General features: G+C 44.1%; 1 protein-coding gene across 1 annotated transcript; it reads right to left on the bottom strand.

The window, feature by feature from the left end:
* Positions 1-4,614: 4,614 nt before the first annotated feature.
* Positions 4,615-19,284, bottom strand: TMEM218 (transmembrane protein 218). Its single transcript, XM_021696273.2, has 4 exons — positions 19,142-19,284; positions 9,528-9,637; positions 8,601-8,703; positions 4,615-5,339 (listed from the first exon to the last, which is right to left on the bottom strand). Exons 2-4 carry the CDS (start codon positions 9,635-9,637, stop codon positions 5,205-5,207), a joined length of 348 nt encoding a protein of 115 aa, XP_021551948.1. The 5' UTR covers positions 19,142-19,284; the 3' UTR covers positions 4,615-5,204.
* Between the last annotated feature and the right edge of the window lie 233 nt (positions 19,285-19,517).

The following is a 19,517-nucleotide window of genomic DNA, read 5'->3' as shown; positions in this document are numbered from 1 at the left end:
ATTAAGCTTAAAGTGTTCTTCCTTATAGATGTTACAATAGCACTTGTAATTAAAAAGCAATAACTCTTTGCATTTCTCCTTTAGAAAGCCATTGGGAGGCTGGGGTGGTGTGCGGTTGCGGGGGGGGGGGGGGGCGCAGGGAGGAAAGAAGTAATGAAAAGATAGGGAACTCTTGGCACTCTGAGGCTTTCAGCGAGACTGAAGTTGAGGGGAAGGAGGCTCAGCACATCATGGGCACCGGAGAGTGCTCCTGGAGATAAAGGGGCAGACCTCCTATAGAAAGCCAGGAGGTGGGAGAGGACAGAAACTGGAGGGTGGAAGGAAGCAAGCCTTAGACCCAGAGGGTGGGGCCGTAGATTCTATGGGGGGCAGAGTAACACTCCCTCCCCCCAAAGATGCCCACATTCGAATTCCCAGGACCCGTGAATATGCTACCTGCAGATGTGATGAAGGACCATGAGATGGGGAGACTATCCTGGACAGTCAGTGTGAGCCCAGTGTGTCCACAAGGCCCCTTATAAATCAAAGAGGGCAGCAAGAGTGTCAGTGGTCAGATTAGAAGGTGGGGCTCTGAAGACAGAAGGGTACACTGGCCCAGGATTGTGGACAGTCCCTGGAAACTAGAAAAAGAAAGGAAATGCGATTCTCCCCTAGAGCCTCCAAAACCTGTATATGAGCCTCGTGAAACCTACTGCAGATTTCTCACCTCCAAAACTGTAAGATAAGAAATCCCTATTGTTCTAAACCACTGAGTTGGTGGTACTTTGTTACTACAGCAATAGGAAGTCATAACCTGTTCCCCAGTGTCAACCTGAGGCAACATCAATATGAAGACAGAAAAACCAAAGAAATCCCCAAAGATTAAAAGAAAACATGGAGGGAATGGCTATGTAGCATTTAGGTTCGGGGTTAATGCTGCCTCTATGACTACCCCAAGTTCTCTGAGGACACTGCCTGGCACATCCTTTACAGTACCCAACATGGTGTGATGAAAACCAGAAAAAGAAACTTTCTCATTCTGTTTGTGGCGTTGGGCCCTGATTTTGATCCCTACTGTCCTTTCTTAGGTCCCAGAAACTGAGATGTGAGGGTTTGTGTTGGGGTGGGGCTGGGCACTGGAAACTTTTTTTTTTTTGAGTAAACAGCGACCACCAATGATGATTTGTTAGAAACAGAGACCAAGAAACAAATACATTCTTGGTTTGTGACTTTGGTTCTTCCATTGGCACCTCTGAAAAACGAACCCAAGTATCAAACATTCCAGGTGGACGGCGCTTAAGAGAGAGACAGCTGGGTATGTCCTTGAAAACTCAGCCTATGGGCTCCTCCACACTCTCAGCCAGCGAGGAGCCAAAGTCCAACAGGCCAAGACCCACCAAAAGCACAGGGTGGATGAGTGCAGTTGTCTCTGAGGTCCCATGTGGCTTTTAACTGCTTTGTCTCAGACTCTTGCCCAATCCCGATTCTGGGTTTTCCACTAGACTCAGCTGCTGCTTTTTGGTATTTCTATCAACTGGATTTGTGTTGCTTGACCTTGGTCCCTCGTTTTTCTTTCTTTTTATTTTATGGAGCAACACAATATAATATAAAGTACATAAAAGCTTAGACTGGAGCCAAACCACCTGACTTCAAACACTGACTCCTATTTAACCCTGAGCTAAGTGACTTCAAGCAAATCACCTCGCCACTCTGTACCCCTCCCCCATCCATGAAGTGGGGATACTCAGAGCACCCACTTCATAGGGTTGCTTATGAGGATTACTTAATATTTACAAAGCATTTAGAAAAATGCTTAGAACATGTTTGGTAAATATAAAAACTGTGATTTCAGCCTGTGAGGAATAGAATATTTCCAAATATTGGGGTGGAAATAGAGATTAAAGATTGGACCCTATGAACTACAAAATCCCTTCCAACCCTGAGTTCCTGTGAGGATGATTCCCACATCTGGAAACTTGTTCCTACGTAACAACAGCCAAATACTTGAAGGTTTAAGCCAAGAAGTTATGATAAAATATTGGTTATTTGTACTCTAGATGCCAATCAAAAATTCGGTAATGAAAGTTTTACCTTTTTAAAGACATGGGTTAGGGAAAGGACGGGGACCAATAGCTACAAAATAGTATTAACCAATATAGAAATAAGGAGTTGTTTGCGAGCCAAAAATGATCTTTAAATTATCTGAGGAGTGAGAGGTCAGGAATCCTGATGTCAGGTTTGAGCCCCACTATTAACACGGGGAAACTTCTAAAATCCCTTCCGCTCTCTCTCTGCCTGTTTCTCTTCCATAAAATAATTGCAGCAGGTTTCTTTACACTTTGAAAAAAAAACAAAGTAAAATAAAAATGCTGCAACTGCAGCAGCAGTGGGATAGAGTTGATAGAAGAGTTGATGTCTTAGAGAGCAGAACGAGAAATGGATTGCCATCTGTTAGGGTGACATGAACGGCTGCACATGCAGTACAAAGCACGAACGAATGGTTAGGCATTTCCTAGGACCTGAACGTTGGTACAATAATTTTGATGAATTTTTAGATTAAATAGCTGATACTGTGTATCAGTAAAGAATGTCAGCTTTACTTCCATTTTTATAAATGAGAAATTCAAGGAACTTGTCAAAAAATTACCTAGTTAAGTGTGTTTTGCGGGCTTGAGGGACTGACTGTCTGAAATAGAACACGCAGTGCCACCTAGCGAACTGGACCAATGTCTGCGTCGTGGGGTAGTGGTGTCCTGCTAATTTAGCTTTCGTCAGGATACAATTTTAAGAGGCTCTGAAATCACCTGTTTTTCATGTAGAACTCCTGATTTACTCTCCCTCTCCACCTTGTAAACGGTGGGGATTACCACAGTCTCTCTGCTACAGGATCCCCCCTGGGTAAGGTACAATGAAGCACCCCCTGCTTGAAGGACATTGACCAAAGAATGATGAATGGGACACTCAGATGACCTCTAAGCCCTCTCTCCAGGAAGGCGGTGAGCCCAAGGGGTGCCAATTCAGTCACTGTAGGCGGGCCCCATGTAGAGCTCTCAGTGAGAGTCATGTTTTAGCCTTCTACTTCTTACCCCACTCCTGTGGGGGGTTTTATTGGGTTGGCCATGACTGCTTTGAGTATGAAGGCAGAGAGTAATCTATCAGTCATTTCCCCACAACTGGTAACATACACTTTGTACAAAGTATATTTTTTGCCCTTACCACACCAACCTGCCATTTATATCTGTGGAAAACACACACACGCGCGCGCATGTGTTAGAAAGCCATGGTGTTCTAGTTTCCAACCTTAACACATATTTCTCCACCTAAGTAGTCACCCAAAACTTCATAGCTATTATCCATTGATCTCATAGTTGGACACCTTTGTTGGGGAATAAAAAAGATGGATTCAAGGTCAGAACCTACAACTTCTCCCAGATTTGCTTTGTCAGCAAGTCTCTCAGGAGGTGACACATGGCAGCCTATGCTGATTAGGAGTCCAGGCTCCACTCGGGCTGGCTCAACGTCTCTGCACAGAGATTCACAGCTATCTGGAAGCTTCAGAGCAAGTGTCCCCAGAGAGGAGCACATAGCCTGACTGCCGCCTTGCCCCACTTCCCTCTGCGTGTCTGCATTCTTCTTTCTCCCCTCCAATCTGCTTGGAGGGATGTTTCTTCTTTCTTTTCTCACCTGTGGGCTCGAGGCCAGATGAAGAGACCATTTCCTTTGAATTGTTCTGTGACAAAGCCTTATCTGCAAAGGTTTTCCAAACCCAGTAAGACAGAGACAGTTCAAGTGCAGAAATAAATACACCTGGCCCTCACCAGTCCATGACTCCCCCCGAGTCACCCATTCTCTCCTCTTTTAATTTAGAGCTTAGCCCCCACTGGGGTATCATCTCTACCCTGACAACAGGATCTGGGAGAGAAAGTGAAGGAGACATGGCCCTGACTTCCTCAAGCTCTCAATCAAAGCTCCACAAAGCTCAGTGGGTTTTCTTTCTGGTCTGAGACAGACCCCGGAGCCTGCTACCCCTCGGTGTGCGCGCTGGCTGTTATGTGACGCCTAGGCAAGTCAGTTCATCTCTTTGAGCCTTACTTTTTTCTACTTTAAAACCGGATGATAATACATATATTGTTGTAAAATTTAAAGACATTGAATTACAAGGGAACTAGTCTACTGCTGGCCTATAGCACATGCCCAAAGGCCTCTTTCCAACTTGTTTCCTTGTTCTTAATTTTAAGCCAGAAGATCCTTCTTCATTTAGTTCTAGGGAGTCAGGAGGAGACTTCCAAAGTGGAACCAGCCCAGAAACCCTCCATTTAATAATAAATTTCGGTTGATGTGGGATCTCAGACAGGTATAAAGTTGTATCTAATCCTGGGAATGTATATTCCTCATCAGCTTTGGAGAAAGGGCTACAAAGCTAAAAAGAAATGATCATAACCCAAAATGGACTCTACAATAAATAAATAAGGCACACGAAGGCTACCAAATTCTGAAAGAGAAAGAAGCCAGAGATCTATAGCAGCAAGACAAAAACCAACACTCCCATACCCTTCCAATTTCAAACAAATTTGAAATATAGAATATAGACTGGGAAAGCTGTGGCCAAGAGTCTGAAGTGAAAGTGAGTCCTTGGGTTGTTTATTGCTTTATTAGAGCAGAGGGAAGGGACACTGATTGCTTGTATAGATTCTGTGGCACCACATACACACTGGTCAACAACCAACACCTGGGTAAGTCTTCCAACTCATCACATTTAAATCAACTTTTGAACTTGGAGTGCCTTTCCTTTCCTAATGATCCCACCCTTGCAACTAAGAATCTTGTGTATTATCGAAAGGATGAGATTCTTCCATCTCCTGGACCACAGAAGCCAAATTGCTCCTTTTCCCAAAATCCACTTACTGATGTCTTGATTGAAAATCTACCGGAAGCCGATCACTGTTACTATTTCCCTTTCAAAACAGATAGAAAACCTGAGGAACAAGTGCAAAGAAGACTGCAACATCCCTTTGAAGATGGTGAGAATCATCTCCACAGGGCCATTTTTGCAACCCCATTTCCGGAAGCCAAGATTCAAGGGATTTGTCCTAGTTGTGAATGGATATTTCTCTGATCTTAAGGCATAAAGGCTGTCAAAACAAGGCTCTGAATAGTACCTTTCTGCTCACCAGTGACATAAAAAGTGAAGGACAGAACAGGGTCTTGGTTTTCCTGAACAGTGCTCAGTAGGACCGCAGTGGTTTGGCATAGATTGGCTCTAGGATATGATGAATGAGAACCAAAAAGAGGCTTCCAAGAAAGACAGCAGTGAGGAAAGCCAGCAGGACATAGCGGCCAATGAAAAAGGAATCCACAATCTGTAGAGAGAAACATCAAAAATGAAATTACGATCACTTCAGCTTGTGCTCATCTGAAATCTTTGATGAGTGGGCCCAGAGTCTGTTTGTATTTGTGACTTCCAGTAATATCCTGCTCTGAGTCTCTTCTGTAAATGGCTAGGAAAGAACCTTTTCTTGACTTCCTGCGCCGGAAATACAAGATAAAGAAAAAATTAATGAAGTACAGGGGGAAAATGGCTCAATTTAGGAGGAGGTTCACAAACACTGTGAAGACCTTGGATGAGCTCTTTTTTTTTTTAAAGATTTTATTTATTTATTTTAGAGACAGAGCACAAGAGGGGGGAGTGGGAGAGGGAGAAGCAGACTCCCTGCTCAGTAGGGAGCCCGATGCGGGACTCGATCCTGGGACTCCAGGATCGTGACCTGAGCTGAAGGCAGTTGCTTAACCAACTGAGCCACCCAGGCGCCCCTTGGATGAGCTCTTTTATGTTCTGACATCAGTTATCTGAAAGAGTTCATGAGAAGCTTGTTTGCTTGGTCTTAGAAAAGCTCATTTTTGTTGTTAACTTTTTTATTATGGAGAATTTTAAACACATATAGAAAGATAATAGTATAATAACCCCCATATATCCAAGATCAAGCCCCCAAATCATCAACCCATTGCTGATTCAGGAGGGTTCCTTTTCAGAATGGAAAGGTGATTCTTTAAAACTTTCATCAGAAGAGTCCTGAACCCTAACATTCATAATCCAGCACTCCAAGGCTTGGGCTAAATGGCCGTTTGCCTGAGACACTAAAATGTTGAAAGGATAGACAACGTGCCCCAAATCATCCAGCTGGCTGCCTGGCAACCAGTCATACTTGGAGCCCCAAAGCTGTTGGTCTTTGCTGACAAAACCTACACTTAGAGTTGGCTCTACCCACCTGGCTACTGTCCGCTTCCAGAGCTCTACTCTCCCCAGATCCAAATGGCGGTGCTTAAATCAGGGCAGGAAAAAGTAAATTAATCTGATGGACCTAATGGAGCAGGAACATGAACCAAGTGGCAGGGTGACTTCAGAACTTCCCAAAGGAAAGGGAACCCAAAATACCTGAGAGGCAATTGTGGTAGACAGAATATGTCTATCCCAAATGTCCACATCCTAACCTCCAGAAATGGTGAATATGTTAGATTACATGGCAAAGGAGAAATAGGGTTGTAAATGGAATTGAGATTGCTAATTGCCTGACCTTTAAAATAGGGAGATTAGCCTGGATTATCCAATCCCGGTGGGCCCAGTGTAATCACAAGGGTCCTTAAACCTGGAAGAGGGAGGCGGAAGAGAAGGTCAAGGAAGAGATGGACAGAATGCAAGTAGAGTCATCGAGATGTTACCTCGCTGGCTCTGAAGATGGAGCATCGGGGCCGCTAGCCAAGGGCGGCCTCTAGAAGCTGGGCAGACAAAGAAACAAATTCTTCTCCAGAACCTCCAGGAAGGAATGCAGCCCTGCCAACCCCTGACTCTAGCCCAGGGAGCCTGCATTTGGACTTCTAACTCACAGAACTGAAAGAAAATCCATCTGTGTTGTAAGGCACGAAGCCGGTGGTGATTTGTTACAGCAGCAACAGGAGGCTAATACTGTGGCATGACACAGAGGACCTGCCAAGTCCTCACACTGCTCTGATCGCTGAGATCCAAAGATACCAAGAAGAAAAGGGCTGCTCCAGAGATTACCCCAACAGCCAACTTACAACAAAGGTCAGTTTGATAAAACAGCTTTAACATAACTTTGACCTTGGCTCTGGTACTGAACAAGTCTCTCGCGGGCTACATGTTTGCTCGTTTGACACGTTTCACTTTTTAATTAGCCGATTAGCAGCCCTTTGGTGCAGAAGGCCCAGGTCATGTATTATTGATACAGTATCAAGTCAGGCTGCTGCAGGGGCCAGTTCTCAAAACCTGAAAATGAGAACACCGGTTCTGCGGGCCACGCTGACGGACATATTTTGCGCAAACCTCCTTCTTCTCTCCTGGGTCTGCAACTCATAGGACAGAGGATAGAGGGATTGAATTCAAAACAGTGTTTGCTCTGTGCCCTTCTCCCAATATTCACATCCATAGCCATCCAGAAATACGGCCCTTCACCACTCGCTCCCTCTCCGACGGGGAAACGGAGGTGGGAGTCTATTCCTGGCCCCCACACTTGGTACTTGCACCGACAGAGTGGTTTTCAAATGCTGACAAAAGTCCCTGACACGTATGGAAATGATTCCTTACATGTGTGTGGCATTATGTCCTGTGGACTTTTCAGAATGAATTTCCTCCCTTTTGTCATGATTAGTCCTAGACAGAGTTAGAAACGTGTGCCAGTTTTAGTTCGGAAGTTGTATAATTTTGTGTACTGTGGTCTAGTGTCGAGGCTCACCCATGAACTCTCTGTGATGGCCCCCAATATTCTGACGAGTCCCCAGCAATGAAGGTTTGCAGACAGACCTCAGCTGGAATCCTTGCTCTGACTCTTCCCATAAATGTATGACCCTGGGCAATTTACTTAACCTCTTACAGCCTCAGTGTCCTTGGGGATAATAATAGCACCTACTTTATACGGGTTAGGGTTGTCTTAGGTTTAAGTGAGATAAGGCAAACAAGGTGCTTAGCAAACAACCTCACACACAGTAATCCCTTAAAAAATGCTAGACAGGTGCCTGGGTGGCTCAGTCGGTTCAGACGGCTGTCACTGCTGCATTCAGCTGTGTCAACAACCTCTGCTTCCCATAGAAATGCTCTTTCTCCACCTATCTTCTCTATGGAAAGTACTCTCTTCACCGCACACGTGGAGGAACCAAACACACGGAGATGGACAAGCATGCCGTTCAGCACGCCCAAGGCACCGCATACGCTTTGGCTGGGATCTGAGTTTCTGCACCCAGACTACCGGGATGGGGACACTTGCATTTCAGGGCCAGGCCCCGTTCCTATTCCGAACTCATTTCCTCTTCTCCAGCCCCACAGTGTCAGGTGGCTTTTGGACACACCGCTTGTGCAGCTCGGTGCCCAGGGGGGATGCCCTCAAATCAGGCAACTAACTGCCCCGTGGTATTGCATGTGGGAATCAGAATGAGATTCTTGTCCTAGGTGAAAGGACAAGGGAATGTAAAGCTCCCTCTGAGCTTTCCCCACCCTCGTGTTAACTTTATGCTTCTAACATATTTCGGCCAGCCTGACATTGAGAGAACAGCTCAGACCAAGGGAGACAAGAGTTATGACGCAGGAGGCAAAATAAAGCCAATAGTTTTACCTTCATTTCAACCTCTGGGGCTGGGACTTCACTGGCTCGAGGGAAGAGCAGCAGAACTGATGTGATGATCAGAGCACCGAGGAACACAAAAACGACAGAGAACCTGGGGTCAAAAGACAGAATGTTATGAGCACGGTTTACGGATTCCTCTCTCATCAGTTAGGTCTGGAGAGGCTCTCCCCTGGAGCCAATATTCTAAGTTCCAGTCTCTTAATAGGGCCCAGAGCCCTGCTGCCCACACTGTCCAGGGAATTTAGAAATGCTCTCCCCTTCAGCCCAGAGCCCTTCTTCCTAGACAGGTCCCCAACTGGATGCATTCCTGTTGATTCCTGATAATTCCAAATTCCTAAGAATGGGAATGGGTACTTTTTATTTTGTCTCTGTGCATTTGTAATCATGAAAAATCTAATCAGCCCTTCCCTCTTCTTAACTTCTTTGTCTGTCTTTAGCTGGAAGACTCTGGTAAATCACGTAGCTCGCCGCTTCATCCCGACACTGTCTGGCCAGAGCGCAACTCTGCGGCCATCAGCGCGTCTGCAGTGTCCCCAGGCCCAGGTTAGAGCCTCAGGGACTGGACCAAGCATGTGCCCTAAGTCTGAACAATTCTGAAACACACACATACACGCCCAAGAAATTCAACAGGCAGCGAACACGCATTTCCTTTTTGTCGCTTCTGTCCCCCCCCCCCCCCCCCCCCCCCCCCCCGTCACCTCCACAGTGAGAGCTGGAAAATACCACTTGCTTTCTCCTCTGCATCAGAGCATAAATAACACAGTCAGTGCTTATGATACCAGGTTAAAATGCAACTCATTCAAACTGCCAGTAATTACAAAAATGATCTTCTGGATTCTAAATGTTTAGTGAGCATCAGCGGTTTCACTTCTAACTGCTTTTACCTTGGACTGCCAGCTGGAGAGGAGGCCTTACCTGGCTAGCCCGGAGGCTCTGGATAGCAGCGCACACAGCAGCAGCACCAACACCCAGAGCAGGGCTAAGATGAACACGCCGGCCCCCACCCCGAGCACGGTGCCAGCCATCTGCAGGGGAGACGAAGCGTGAGCACTGCACCCCACTCAGCCCCGGGGCCCCCCCAGGCACCATGCACCCCATGCCTTCTGCACCAGTTCTGCCTGTCTTCCTCCTGCTCCCGCCTTGTGTGAGGGTCTGCAGACAAATGCAAATACAAATACAGAAAGTCTGAACTCAGTCTGATGAACTTCTGATGATTGGTGTGATAGGAGGATTAACTGGTACAGGTCTTTGGGGAAGTCCAGTCCCTTTATAGGAATTAGAAAATTAAAACCCTGGGGCGCCTGGGTGGCTCAGTCAGTTAAGCATCTGCCTTCGTCTCAGGTCATGATTGAGTCCCGCATCGGACTCCCTGCTCAGCGGGAAGCCTGCTTCTCCCTCTCCCACTCCCCCTGCTTGTGCTCTCTCACTAGCTCTCTGACAGATAAATGAATAAAATCTTGAATGAATGGAAGGAAAGTGGGAGGGAAGAGGAAGGAAGGAAAGAAGGAAGGAAGGAAGGAAGGAAGGAAGGAAGGAGGGAGGGAGGGAGGGAAGGGAGGGAGGCAGGAAAGAAACTTAAAACCCCAAGCCTTTGTTTTAGGTGAGGACAGAGAAGTTGCTTTCTGCTCTGTGTGGATCACTTCAAATCTGCTATCTGAGTTCTAGTTTGGCTTTCCCGACCCACAGCAGCAAGCTGAACTCTCTCCTGACACAAATGCTAATGGAGGGTTGGGAAGGCACAAGGAGCCAAGCGCTACGGAGCCCATGGGGACACTGAGGCTCTCAGGGTAAGTCTCTGGTGTGAGCTTTGACTCCCCGGACGATCACAAGACAGAAATGTCCCCCTCTATTGTTGAGTTTTTCTTCACAAAAGGAAGCAAACTCCTAAGTCCTTGCAGAAGATGAGGACGATGAAGAAGAAAGGAGCCACCACTCTATTTGAGCATTCACGGTGTGCTAAGTACCTTACAAACACGTTTCATTTAATCACGGCAACAGGCCTCAGAGGTAGGTCTTATTACAGCCGTGTCACAGAAAACATAACTGAGGTGTAATGCGAAGGGCTATGTATTAACAAACTGGTGGCTTACAGTAGAACAGCATTCTCTCACAGTTCTGGAGGCCAGAAATCTGAAATCAAGGTGCCAGCCAGGCCGAGCTTCCTCCAAAGGCTCTAGGAGAGAATGCTTCCAGGCTGTTCTAGTGTCTGGAGGGCCCAGCATTGTCTTCCTCCTCTGTCTCTTATGAGGACACTTGTAGTGGATTTAGGGTCCACCCAAAGAATTTGGTTTGATCTCTTCTCAAGATCCTTAATTATGTCTGCAAAGACCCTTCTTCCACATAAGGTCACATTCACGGGTTCCAGGGATTAGGATGTGGGCACAGTCTTTTTGGGGGCCACCATTTGACCCACCCCACTGAGTCTAGAGCACCCCCCCAGTTTTCCCCTTTAGTATCAGAGACAAATCTTAAGCAAATAAATTCCTCCTTGATGGTTTTCTTTACCCTGATGGTTTAAATACCACAAAAATTATTATCTATGACAAGTTCTGTTATAAAGGCATTGGAAAGATTGGAAAGAAAGCCCTGGGCATAAACTGCCAAACAAACAAACAAACATTTATTCAATCAAAAACTATTCTGTGCCACAGTCTGGGGATCACAAGGGTAAATAAGACATATCTTCTGACAGAAGCTGCAGGCCCACTGGAGAACACTGTCACGTAAACAACTATCCACGCCACACTCTGATAAGCAGACAAAGTACAAAGTGGGAAAAAGTGGGACGTGAGGTAGTGCAAAGGGAGAAGGGCTTCACCAAGGAGGTGACTTCCCACAGGCCCAGATGGGAAAGAATCAGTGTGGCAAGATGACAGGCAGGGGGAGGGGTGGCCCAAGAGAGGAGTGGCAGCAGATGGGCTGGGCTCTCACTTGCCTCTCTAACCTAACTGGGGCACACACACCCCCCAATTTAGAGCGCACAGTATTACCTCAGTAACTCTAAACTGCCAAGTGTTTCCCTACCTCTGGGTCCTTGTACTTGCTGTTTCCACTGCCTGGAATTAACCCACAGCCCCCAGCGAACCTTCCACTATTTGCAGGGCTGGCTTCTCCTCATCTGTCTGATCTCAGCTTTAAATGTGACCTCCTCGGGGCGCCTGGGTGGCTCAGTCCTTAAGCGTCTGCCTTCGGCTCAGGTCATTATCTCAGGGTCCTGGGATCGAGCCCCGCATCGGGCTCCCTGCTCCGTGGGAAGCCTGCTTCTCCCTCTCCCCCTCCCCCTGCTGTGTTCCCTCTCTCGCTGTGTCTCTCTCTGTCAAATAAATAAATAAAATCTTAAAAATAAATAAATAAATAAATAAAATAAAATAAATGTGACCTCCTCAGAAAGGTCTTCCCTGATGGCTCTGGCTAAAGTAACCCCAAACAATTACTCTCCCTCACTCCTTATTTCCTTCAGGGTACATTTCACAAACTATAGTTCACATTTTTACTTACTATTTACAGGTTTACCTTCTATGTCTCCAACCAGTATAGCAAACTCTACGAGGGCAGAGATTTTTATATCTTGCTCACCACGGTATCCCCAGTTGTTAGCACAGACATTATAAGCAAGAAATATTCATTCGATGAATAATGAAGCAGTGCTAACAAGTCCATAGAAATTAAGTGAAGGGCTGATAGGATCATATTTAGCTTTAGAAAGAGGACTGTAACTTCTGGTCAATATGCTGTACAGACCTAACAAGGGAAGTACCTCACATGTAATGAATGTTATGATAGTGAACACATAGAAATGCTTAGTAAAAGTGAGCAAAAAGAATTCAATACACAGCGGAGCTCGGAAGCAATAAAGGAAAATCCTTAAGTACCATAAATGAAAGCATAATTCAAAATCTGAGTGGTAAGCAGGAGCTGAGCCCAAAGGTCTATAGGGGTACTGAAACCAGCTGCAGACCTTTGGAGTGGTCCCTCCTGGACAGATGAGGTCTCAGACCCATGATACAGAGAACCAGAACTGAGAACAAGGCATAAAGATAAACCCAGAAAGGGCCCACCTGTCTTCGACATAGGGACTAAAACATTTGCTGCTGACTTTGTTGGAACAAAGTTGGCCGAGTACCTCAGGCCATGAGTGAAAAAAGACTAACCCAAGAGAAATCTGAATCCCAATCCGACACCACATGCAAGTGTGGGGTTCAAATCATACTACCAAAGTGGTATGGGAATCTCGAGAAGTAAGATTCACATAAAACCAGTCTAAAAGTGAGAAACTTGTAAGATCCCGGCAGAGACAACTGAAACCTCTCTGTAGGGATGCCACACAAGTCAGCATGCAAGGCTCTCACCAAGTTGGGTACAAAATAAAAATATTTTTACACAAAGACTGAAATGGAGTTCACCTGTCACTGCTGTACTTGAGCAAGAATGAAAATGAACCAAGAAAGAAGGCATGAGATGTAAAGAGGAATGGTAAGAAAAATACTGGGTAATATTGATAGTAAAGATTTCTGAAATGATAAGAAGGCCTAATTGTTTGAGGAGTTAAAAACAAGGAAGAACAACAGCAACACATTTATGGATATGTCTCCTCACGCAAGGGATAGCAAAAATAAACTATGAGGATTACACCAAAATAAAAAGCTTTTGAACAAAGGAAACTATCCATAAAACATAAAGGCAACCTAGTGAATGGGAAAAGATATTTGCAAATGATATATCCCATAAGGGGTTAATACCCAAAATACATAAAGAACTTCTATAATTCAACACCAAAAAACAATCTAATGAAAAAATGGGTAGATGACCTGAATAAACATTTTTCCAAAGACATCCAGATGGCCAAGAGACACATGAAAAGATGCTCAACATCACTCATCATCAGGGAAATGCAAATCAAAACCACAATGATATATTACATCACACTAGTCAGAATGGCTAGACAAGAAAAAAAAAAAAACAAGAAATAACAAGGGTTAGTGTGGATGTGGAGAAAAAGGAACCCTCATACACTACTGGTGGAACGTAAATTGGTACAACCACTTGGAAAACAGTATGGAGGTTCCTCAAAAAATTAAAAATAGAAATACCCTATGATTCAATAATTCCACTACTGGAAATTTACCCAAAGAAAATGGAAACACTAATTTGAGCAGCCCTATGTTTACTGAAGCATTATTTACACTAGCCAAGATATGGAAGCAACCTAAGTGTCCATGGATAGAAGAATGGATAAAGATCTGGCTGGCACACACACATATACACACGTGGAATATTACTCAGCCATAAAAAAGAATGAAATCTTGCCATTTGCGACAACATGGATGGACCTAGAGAGTATTATGCTAACTGAAATAAGTCAGTCAGAGAAAGACAAATACCATATGATTTCAGCATATGTGCAATTTCAGAAACAAAACAAGTGAACAAACAAAAGGCCAGACTCTTAAATACAGAGAACAAATTGGTGGTTGCCTTAGAGGAAGGTATGAGGAGTACAGGTGAAATAGATGAAGGGGATTAAAAGGTACAAACTTCCACTTATAAAATCAGTAAGTCACGGAGATTCAATATGATGTACACCTGAAACTAATATAACACTGTATGTCAATTACACTTCAATAATAAAAAAATAAAAACAAAGAAGAGCTAAAGTATTTGTTAACAGTTACATGGAAGATGAGAAAGAACAGTTCCAAGTGAAATCCTTGGTTATTACTTTGCACTGGAGGAGATGAAAGTTAATGATTACCTGTAGGCTTTGTTAAGCTAAATCTGCATGTTAAAAATACACAGGTAAACACCAAATAAAAGAAACAGGGTAAGTAACCTTCACACTAATAGAGTGAAAAAAATAAAGGAAGAAGGCAGAAGACAGGAGGGGAAAGAAACAAAAAGCAAGGAAAACAGAAAATACAAAATAAGATTGTAAAATAAATCCAAATATAACAGTAATCATAGTAAACACACACAGATTATGCTTCAAGATCCCTTGCACAACAATGTGAATATCCTTAAGAATACTTAACCAAACACTTAAACATGGTTAAGATGGTAAATTTTAGGTGTGTGGGGTTTTTGTTTTTTTTTTTTAAACCCCAATTAAAAAAAAACCTAAACCAAACAAAATAAAATCTGGTGAAGCAATATTAGTATCAAACAAAATAGAATGGAAAGCTTTGAAAGGTATTAAGAGTTATATTCACAAAAAGAAAAACTTAACAAAAAAATACAACTCAGGACAAAAATGAACCCAAGACAAACCTTTAAAATATACAAGTCAAAAGGAATCACTGCAATAAATGGACAAACCCACAAATTTAGTGGAGATTTTGATATACCTCTCTCAGAAACTTAGAAGTGGGTATATGAATGGCCAATAAGTATGTGAAAGGTGTGTAAGATTTTTACAGCAAAAATTGTTAAACTTTATTCAAAGGTATTTTTAAAAATATTTTATTTATTTATCTATCTATCTATCTATCTGTCTGTCTATTAGAGAACTTGTGGTGGGAGTGGGGAGAGGGACAAAGAGACTCTGTGCTGAGTGAGGAGCTCAAGACAGGGCTCGATCTCATGACCCTGATATCATGACCTGAGCCAAAATCAAGAGTTGGACGCTCAACCAACTGAGCCACCCAGGCGCCCCCAAAGGTATTTTTTTTTTTAAAGGCCTGAACAGAATAACAAAACAGACCTGAGTAGAAAAATAACCGACATTCCTGGACGGGATGGTTCAATATTAAAAGATCTCAGTATCAATTCAATGCAATTCTAACCAAAATCTCAAATTTTTGTGGAGCTCATGGAACTTGAAAACGTATCCTAAATTCATATGTAAGAGCAAAAGCCCAAGAATAGTGAAAACAATTTTGAGAACTAGGATGGAGACTTGCCTTTCTTGTTACCAACTGCCGTAAGACACATTATAAAACCAAGGTAATTAAAACAGTGTGATATGGCATAAAGACACATGGATCAGTGGAATAAAACAGACAGCCCAGAAGCAGATCCCTGCATTTATAAGAACTTGGTACAGGACAGAGTTGGTTCTGATTCAGCAGGTAAAGGATTTCATCGATGGTGTTGGGACAAACGATCATCCAATCAGAAAATGGTAATACTCGACCTCTACTTTATGTCATATACAAGCCAATTTTAAATGGAAAGTAATTCATAATAAAACAGCATATGTTTAAATATACAAATGTTCAGGCTGACTACACTAGAATACATAATGAAGTACAGCAGTCAGATGCTTGCGCCTAAACTTAGAATCACCATGAGCGCAAAAGCTACAAACGTGGGCTCATGCAGGTGTGCTGTATGGTAACTCAAATACCACGAGCTGGGCTGCCTTCAGCTATGTGATTTTCTCAAGTGATGAACAACTCTTGTTAAAGTTCCAAAACACAAGTAAGTATAATTTCCCCTTCATTTACATTTGCGTTGCATTCCTGGAAATTTTACTATGTCAAACTGTGCCAAAAGAGACATTATGTTTATATGAAAAATGGAGTTAGGTTCTAGGCTGAGATTAGAAATGAGTATCCTGTGGGACACTCGAAAATGGTACAGGATGCAGGACAACTCTTCACTGCAGAATATCTAGCATCCCCAGCCCTGCTCCGTAAACCCCGGTAGTGCCTCCAAATCACAATAATAACCAAATGTGCTCTCACAAATTCCAAAATGACCAATAGGGCGGTACCATCCCCTTGGAGAACCAATGCTCTAGAAAAACTCTTGCATAAAGAGACGTGTACAAGGATGTTCATTGCAGTTTTTTTCGAAATAGCAAAACATCTGAAAAAACCTAAGTGTCCACCAATAAGGGAATGGATACAATATTATATACTCATAATGAACACTTAGAATGAACCTGACTATCTGTATTGATATGAATGTTATCTCGAAAACAATGTTGAGTGATAAAAGCAAATTACCAAATGAAGCCCACAGTATGATACTACTATTTTCAAAATTTAAGAAGTAGTAAAAGTAACCAACTGTGCCACTCAGTGGTGCAAAGTAAGCATTTTATTCTTGGTTTCAGCTCAGGTCATGATCTCAGGGTCATGAGATAGAGCTCTGCGTAGGGCTCTCACTCAGCGTGGAGTCTGCTTAAGCTTCTCTCTCCCTCTTCCTCTGCCCCCCTCCCCGTCCTGCACTCTCTCACACATGCTCTCTCTCAAATAAATAAATCTTAAAAAAAGTAATATATTGTTTATGAAGTACATATATACTGTACAAATATAAATACATGGGCATGAATGATGCACCATTTCAAAAGAGTGTCTGCCTCTTGGGAGGGAAGAAGGAAGGCAAATGGGGCCAGAAAAGAGAACAAAAGGGATCTCAATTAAATGTGATGTTTTATTTACTTAAAAGAAAAAACTTAAGCAGATGTGCCAAAATGTTAATGTTTGTTAATCTAGTTAGTAGAGCATAGGTATCTGTTATACTACCCAGTGTAATATTCTCTATTTATGAAATTCTTGAAAGAATTCTTAATTTTTAAAGAGGTAGCTGGTGGCTCAGTGCCTATGAGTCGAGATCAGAGACCAGATTGGTGACCAGTAGGGGACTCTCTGGATAAAGGATGATGAGGGTCTGGACTCCTGTCTTAGCTGTGGAAATGGAAAGGAGAAAAGGGAAAAGGTGTTAGAGATGACTCGGGTTTCCTGCTTGGTTGACTGAGCTGATAGTACTACCCTAGCAAGATAACTAGTTAAGTTTAATTGCTGTTTTGGATAAATTATAAAAATAACCTGTAAAACTTGGACCAACTCTAATGCCTAGAATACAGGGCAAGTGGTGGTCGAAGGTGGTACCGTTAGAAACATGGCCTTTCAATCCCCTATGGAATATTAAAGGTTCATGAGACACTGGGAGTCCATATATGGCATGGCTTTAAAGTAATGAGATAAATACCCCCAAGCTCTTATAAGAATACGGTTCATCACTTTATAACCAAACTGTGTACATTTTCTGGTTAAGCATGGAAAGGAAAGCCTGGATATAGTATAGAGTGCTGCTGTGGAAAAGAAGTGAACATCTGGTCATTTTATCTTGTTAATTCTGTGTGGGAATAATACTTGTGATTATTTCCCATACTGTAATAGCAAATTACTGAGTAAATATGATTAAAAAATTAAAACAGTGGTGTTTTGGATTCATGTCCAGGACTTTTTCAAACCTTCTTTGAGAACAGATGGTTTAGCCAACCTGGTTTCCTGAGTAAGTCCATTTACTTAACTCTCTGGCATTTAAAGCAGGTAGACTAGAGTCAGAATAAAATAATGTCTCAATTTGAACACCCTGTTTAGTAGCTGACAACCAGAGCAACTCCAGGGCCAATCTTCCCCCTCTGTGCTCCTGCTGTGAGGTCTTTCTGTGGAAAGAGATTGTCCAAAACTTTTAGAGGTCTGTATAGTGAGTGCACTGCTCATTCATTTACTGTTGGTTCTACATACCCTTTCTCACAGCTCTGAGCTGTGACCCCTGCACATACAGCCTAATAGATGAAAAATATACTGCTCGCCATGACTGTCGATCATGTGTGAGAATACTAATGGCCATTATAGGATGTCTTACAGTCCAGTACAAATGTGGATTCCATGGAGCGTAAGTTGGCCCTAGTGCTGCTGCTGGTGGGAGCTAGATATCTCACCCATTCCTACATTTTCAGAGTCAAGGCCTTGAAGGCAGCAGAAAACAGCTATTACAGGAATGAATGGCCCTTCTTCAGGATTCCTTTCCACTTTCCTTTATAACCGTTCCAAACCTTCAAATATAATGGGGGGGGGCGGGGGTCACACGTTTATTTTTCTACAGTAAACATTTCACTACGGTTTGAATTTTAATGTATCAGGATAATGCTTCTACCTCTGTAATTAAGTAAAATGCAAGCCTGGGAAAAATAAACCGCGGAGCTACCTAAATGCCATCGATGTGGCATTATCTCTTAACTCAATGAGAGAAAAGAGGGGGGGGGGGGATCAGTGGATCCAGACACGTCCTTCCACCCTTCTTCCTGGGCGGTGTGTGGACCGTCTGTAAGCTATCTCGCCAGGGGCTCTCCGGACAGCAGCAGCACGCGCTGGAGTCAACACCCCAGGAACTAGGGCTCTAGCGTCTCTCCCAAGCCCTGCGGCTAGTTCAAACTGGCCGCAGGAAAACGTCGCCCCAGGTCTCAACTTCAGACTGTTCGTCAGGCGACCTCCCAGTAGTTGGAGAGATTAAGGTCTCGGTCATAAGGTATTTGAACCAGACACTGACATTTCCCTTTCTTAGGAGCACGACAAAGAAAGCATCCCCTCTTTCTCAGCCCCAATTAAGTATTTATTGGCCGCCGGGCCTTGGGTCCAGATCGGCGGTAAGAGTGATGTGAGAGTCCGAGCACAGCCATCCGCCCACGCGGTCTTCCAGCCTCAGCCCCAGCCTCGGCCATTCTCCCTTCGCAGCCCCCCCCCACTTTCCTCGCCTCCCCCTCACCTGGCTCTCCCTCTCCCAGGTCCCCTACTCACATCTCACCGTCCGGCCCGTTCCAGCCCACAGAGGCTTCGGTCTACTTACGACGAATCACAAGTGGGCTTTCATCCAGGCGATTCCATATTCGCTAATCCGCGCTGCTCTTTCAACACCCAGCTTCTTTCTCATTTGCTTACGTCCGCAGCGCCTCCAGGCAACGCCAGGCGTGGTGGGTGGGCACGTCGCACTTCGTTACGCCCTCCGATTGGTCGGTGCTATTGGTCCCGAGACCGGCCTCAAGTTCGATTGGATCGAGGCAGTCCGGGCTCCGCCTCCCGTCCCACCTCGTTGTCAATCACACCATCTCTTAGGTAACCCCCAGAACCATTGGTCAGTCTAGCGTGGGGGCGGGTTGTTAGGCGGGAGAGAGCT

Source organism: Neomonachus schauinslandi, chromosome 11 (genome assembly GCF_002201575.2).
Source record: "Neomonachus schauinslandi chromosome 11, ASM220157v2, whole genome shotgun sequence".
Taxonomy (NCBI): Eukaryota; Metazoa; Chordata; class Mammalia; order Carnivora; family Phocidae; genus Neomonachus; species Neomonachus schauinslandi.
Note: the sequence above shows the minus strand (reverse complement) of the source record. Positions and strands in the feature narration are given on the sequence as shown.

What these genes read in the sequence shown, in the direction of transcription:
- TMEM218 (XM_021696273.2), bottom strand. Translation starts at nt 9,637, where the DNA reads ATGGCTGGCACCGTGCTCGGGGTGGGGGCCGGCGTGTTCATCTTAGCC. An exon ending in AGAGCCTCCGGGCTAGCCAG is followed by an intron (nt 8,704 to 9,527) that starts GTAAGGCCTCCT and finishes TTTTGACCCCAG; the next exon opens with GTTCTCTGTCGTTTTTGTGT. An exon ending in CCCCAGAGGTTGAAATGAAG is followed by an intron (nt 5,340 to 8,600) that starts GTAAAACTATTG and finishes TTCTCTCTACAG; the next exon opens with ATTGTGGATTCCTTTTTCAT.